The 5,011-nt window shown below is 46.2% G+C and overlaps 3 protein-coding genes across 3 annotated transcripts; all 3 read left to right on the top strand.

Annotated features, from left to right (window-relative positions):
* Positions 1–1,218: 1,218 nt before the first annotated feature.
* COCCADRAFT_113122 (uncharacterized protein) lies at positions 1,219–1,386 on the top strand (the record flags this gene model as incomplete). Its single annotated transcript, XM_007720624.1, has 1 exon — positions 1,219–1,386. One exon carries the CDS (start codon positions 1,219–1,221, stop codon positions 1,384–1,386), a length of 168 nt encoding a protein of 55 aa, XP_007718814.1.
* Positions 1,387–1,853: 467 nt separating this feature from the next.
* On the top strand, positions 1,854–3,097 carry COCCADRAFT_113123 (uncharacterized protein; the record flags this gene model as incomplete). The annotated part of the gene is made up of 2 exons (XM_007720625.1): positions 1,854–2,266; positions 2,317–3,097. The coding sequence occupies 2 exons, from the start codon at positions 1,854–1,856 to the stop codon at positions 3,095–3,097; spliced, it is 1,194 nt and encodes a 397-aa protein (XP_007718815.1).
* Positions 3,098–3,501: 404 nt separating this feature from the next.
* On the top strand, positions 3,502–4,834 carry COCCADRAFT_42191 (uncharacterized protein; the record flags this gene model as incomplete). Its single annotated transcript, XM_007720626.1, has 2 exons — positions 3,502–3,917; positions 3,976–4,834. The coding sequence occupies 2 exons, from the start codon at positions 3,502–3,504 to the stop codon at positions 4,832–4,834; spliced, it is 1,275 nt and encodes a 424-aa protein (XP_007718816.1).
* Between the last annotated feature and the right edge of the window lie 177 nt (positions 4,835–5,011).

The raw sequence follows: 5,011 nt of genomic DNA on the forward strand, positions 1-5,011 counted from the left end.
AATGATTTCTTGATCGTGTTTATTGTTGTGTTGCCTCCTGATCCACGCTGATCTTACTGAGATGATCGCGGTGGATCGTGCCCGCTGACTAATCCCAGAATCCGGGTGCTCTGCCTATACCCGGCCTCTACTAACCACCTGCTATGTACCCATAATCTGACACTACTATAGCTTCTTAATATTCTAGCTGCCGCCGTCCTTGTTCCTCTTACCCAGGACTTGGTCTATCTTGTAGCTTGTAACTAGAATGTCAGCTTTGATACTAAAGGTTTGCTTCTAACTATTTTACTCAACAAGAAATTTTATCCAATTTACATCAGCTTTCAAGCTCTTTACTTGCGTTCTTAAGGCCTGATCGCTCTCCTCCTTTTACAACACTAAGTTGCGTTTGCTAGTCTTCTGCCTCATCAGTCAGTAATCTGAGACCGACCGTGATTGATTGCATTAATAGTGATGGTAGATGTTGCAAACTGCGCAGCTGTCGGAAGCATAAACTTTGTTAGTAGTGCCACTGTCAGATTGCGATGGGTTATCAAGGTCAATAAATTGATGGTGAAAGTGGATTTTTTTCTTGTTTTCCCAGAGACGCGCCCGCGCGTCTCTTGTGGATGGCATGTTACTTGTTACACTTTGGGGCCTCTATTTTTTCAGTCTGGGCTTTAGGGAGGTAGCCATGTCACCAAGGCTCTGACTAGCTGTATACAGAATCCTAGTGCTCCAATCCACACCCATATTCTGCGACTTCCGCTGCTACTCATTTGACAGAAGGAGGGGGAGGACTATGGCACCCCGGCCTCAAGGAAGTATCCAGTACTTTCAAGGAGCAGGTGGGCAGTTATATGTACAGAAATGGATCTACTTCATCATTTTACACAGGGGCAGGTGCTGGAAACTTAGTTGCTTCTAAATGCTGCTACTCCTACGGCTAATCAGCACGTTGTCCAGGGTTGAATAGCATGTCTACAAGCATAGTGCCGCTAAATTTCCTATTAGTATTCAAACATAGCCATCACCTCAATGCTTGCCTGCTATTAGTGCATGTTGTAAATCAACACTTCATACCAGCAACAAAATCCCTCCTGTAATTGACTGTGATCTATATGCTATCCCATATCTCGTCAAGCCTAGAGTGATATCCTTACCCTAAGGTGCATACCTAAGTACAGAGATGATATCCTGCCTAGTGTAGCGAGAAACTCAATGGGTCGAGAAGAGCTAATGAGGTGCAACACCTTGTTGCAGAACTTGTCATCCTTACACTATCATCGGTCGTTCTTGGCTCACCGGGTGTCTCGTTGCATAGGGACGAATGTTACACTACGTCGTGAGACAGGCTCACGCTCCAGACATCCGGACATGCTTCCTATCAAACTTGAAGAGGTCTAAAAAAAGCTTTAAAACTCTCTATCGACCATCTGTCAAGTCGAGTCGTCTCCGACAGGGATTGCTGCGGTGCTGGGCTTGGTTATTGATCATCTCGACGGCGTCGTCAATCGACTCTTCAACAGCACCCCCTGTCTGTTGGGCGTCATGAGGAATAATCGACCATTCTGAGAGTGGTAGAGTGAGCATAAGGAACAAAGATGGCTTGCCTAGGCTTATAATCCCACTCTAGCATGGCAGCAAGCATGCCGCGAGCCCTGCATTCAAAACGCGTTTTGATTGGCTCTTTCTTGGAAGGCGCCCATCAGGCGCTAGCAGGGTGCAGCTACGCACATGATCTCGACCCACTCACTTACTTGTCTGTGTTACCCCACAAACGGCAAATTTTGTTCGCGTCATCGCGCTGTCATCGAACCGTACTTCTCAACGTCGTTTTACACTACGTTTACACCATTTCCATTGTTCTCAAGATGGCGGATCCAATCAGCGCGGCATCGGCCATTATTACGCTAGTCACCTTCGGTATTCAGTCGAGCTCCATGTTGTATCAGACCTTCAAAGAATTCAACAGTCATCATAAACATGTAAGAGAGCTGAAGACAGAATTGGATGCACTGAGTTTAGTATTGGCGTCTATACACCAAGCTATCCTAGATAATGAGGCAGACTTCACACCTTTGAAACTTCCTCTCTTCAGATGTGGAAGTGCTTGTATAGAATTCAACATGGTTATCAGAGATGCCACTAAGCAATCTCATGGTTCTCTAGCAAGTTTTCGAGATTGGGCAAAACTGAAATATCTGGGTGACGATATCGACGGGTTCAAAGCCTTACTGGCTAACTACAAGTCTACAATCACTATCGCTCTCTGTGATGCGAACTTGTAAGTGAACATTGATATGTTACGAACAAGGCTAATCTCTTATACGACAGGCGAAAAGCTACCATCACAGCCAAGGCACTCAACGAATATCAAGAGCTGATAGAAAACACGGTGTCGGATCTCGAAGATAGCCTGCAGAGGATTGACAGCAAGCTACAACATCTTGTCGCTGGCGGCTCAAGTGGTTGTCAGACGAACTCCGACCAACAAAAAATCCAGCTCGAGCGTGATAGCATACAGAAATGTCTCGATATATGCGCCGAAATGTCATCGCATATCGAAAAAGGGCAGTCAAATGTGTCTCAAAGCATGCTCACATTCACAGAAGAGTATAACAGTCAGACCGACGTTGACAGCTCTGCCAATTCAGCCCGACGAGCTACAATCACCGTCCTAGACGATTGTAAGGAGAGGCTTGCCTATACATCGTCGCAGCTCAGAATACATCTTGCGGACGTTCTTCGCCGTTTAGACGCTTTTCAGGGCCAGACCTTTGTTCATCCAAACTCCAACGAACAAGACAAAATGCGAGAAGAAATTAACAGCATCAAACGGAGCCTAGCAGTTTGCGCTAAAGCTTCTGAAGACGCATCCGCGGAGCGAGTCAACATGTTCGATGAAGTGTCGCTTGGAGAAGATGGTCACCAAGTTATCGTGTCAACAGTCGGGGATTTGATTAACGCTCGACGAGTTTCGGCTGGTGCAAGGTCTACACAGTTGCTAGGGCAAATGTCTGATTCTACGCTTCAGGCGATTGGGCAGCGTCAAAGTCATGTCATTTCGAAACAGAGCCCGTTGCAGCAGGAAGATAGTGCGTCCTCTAGTAACTAGCGTAATTCAATTCCCAGGAAAGACAATATAAGAGTGCATAGCCATACGGAACGGAATGCGTTCATAAAGAAGATAAGCTAACCGTGCTTTCTATAAGACCTGAAGAAATAACGGTAAAAGGGTTCCGTCAGTACAGGAAGAGTGAGCAGCTACAGTTAGATGCCGCCTTTAACGCGAAGCAATGGGAGCAGTTCGTTACATAGCTTCCTTGGCATGCTAAAATAACCGCCGGCCGTCCTAAGCGAGACTAGCAGCGCTTATCCAACCGGCGACATGGACCAATCGATTATGCAGTTCGTACGCCTTGTGACGCGATGCACTTGATCGAAAGCCTATTTAACCTAACTTCGGTCCCATAGATCATCGTCCAATACGTTCAACTTATCGCCACACCTATCATTGCGATGGCTGAGCCTATAGGCCTTGCTTCTGGTGTCTTGACGTTAGTCATTTTCGCCCACAAATCATGCCTTACGCTTTACAAAACGATACAGAGCTTCAAAGCCCATCCTAAACGAGTGCGCAATCTTATCGAAGAGCTAGAAGCTCTCATTGGCGTTTTAGAATCATTAAGCGACACGATGAAGCTGCACACAGATGTAGATGTCCCCGCACTTGATCTACCTTTGCGCCGATGTGGCAGCGCTTGCGACGAGTTTTTACAGGAGCTCCAGAAGTGTTGCTCGCGATCTGGGGGCGATCGACAAAGCTTTCGGGACTGGGCCAAGCTGAGGTACATGGGTGACGACATCGATGATTTTACGGATTCACTGGCAGCATACAAGTCAACAATCAATATCGCGCTCACAGATATGCAGCTGTAAGTTTCATAGCTCCATACCCGACCTCGTACGCTAGAAATAACCAATCTCCTTTAGTCGCAAGTCTTCCGTTACTCTAGAGCATCTTGGAGACTACAAAGATCTTATCACAACTGCAACAAGCGATCTTGAGGCGCGGCTCGATACTATTGATGGAAAGCTCCAATCTTTAGTAGAGCGTACTACGTCAAGCTCAGCAACAACAGAACTTCAAAGCTTAAAGGACGAGCGCTCAAGCACACAAAAATGCCTCCTGATTTGCGCTGAGTTCTCTAAGCTTATCCAGAAGCTTCAATCGTCATCAGCAAAGGATCTTCCCCAAGACTTACATAACATACCCGAGAGGATCACGAGCGATGGCATACGAGAATGCAGGATTAGTATGGAGCAAACAACTGCAAGGTTGGAAACTCACATGCAGGATATCTTAGATCGAATCATGGTCAGCTCAAGTGTAACAATGCCACAAGAAGATACAAGAAACCTTGCAAGATTGCGCGAAGAATGGACAAGCGCTCGTAAATGCAGGGATATTTGTTTCCAAGCAGACCAGCACTTGAAAGAGAACGTAAGCGTTATCGACAACTATGCTACAGGCGACGAAGCCGTGCAATTTCTGGTATCAAACAGCCAAAAGACAATACATGGCAAGAATCGTGGATACGGGGACCTGATCAAACAACTCGGTGGTCATCTCAGCGACCAGTCCATTCAGAAAGTATCTGGAGACTTTTTACAGATGAGTATTCAAAGATCTGTACATGGAAATCTAGGTAACGCGGTACCCTACGCCAAAGATATGAATGAGAAAGGAATGAACTGGCGGCCAGAATACGGTGGAGGAAGGACACTCAAGTCTCAGCCTGTTGCAAGTGACTCAAGTGGTCAAGCGGACCTAGGTAAAGCCAAGTTCTGACGCTTGATAACGATGTTGTTCTATAATCTTGGAGCGAGTTGCAGGGCCTGCACCTCTGGTTATACAAATTTGCACTAACTAGTGAATGTGTGTACTAGACGTCAAGCTTCTTCATCCTCTGCGCAGCCTCTGCCTCAAGCCTATGCTGCAACCCTTGTATTATTATTATTATTATTT

This window comes from Bipolaris zeicola, assembly GCF_000523435.1.
Source record: "Bipolaris zeicola 26-R-13 unplaced genomic scaffold scaffold_539, whole genome shotgun sequence".
NCBI classification, from domain to species: Eukaryota; Fungi; Ascomycota; class Dothideomycetes; order Pleosporales; family Pleosporaceae; genus Bipolaris; species Bipolaris zeicola.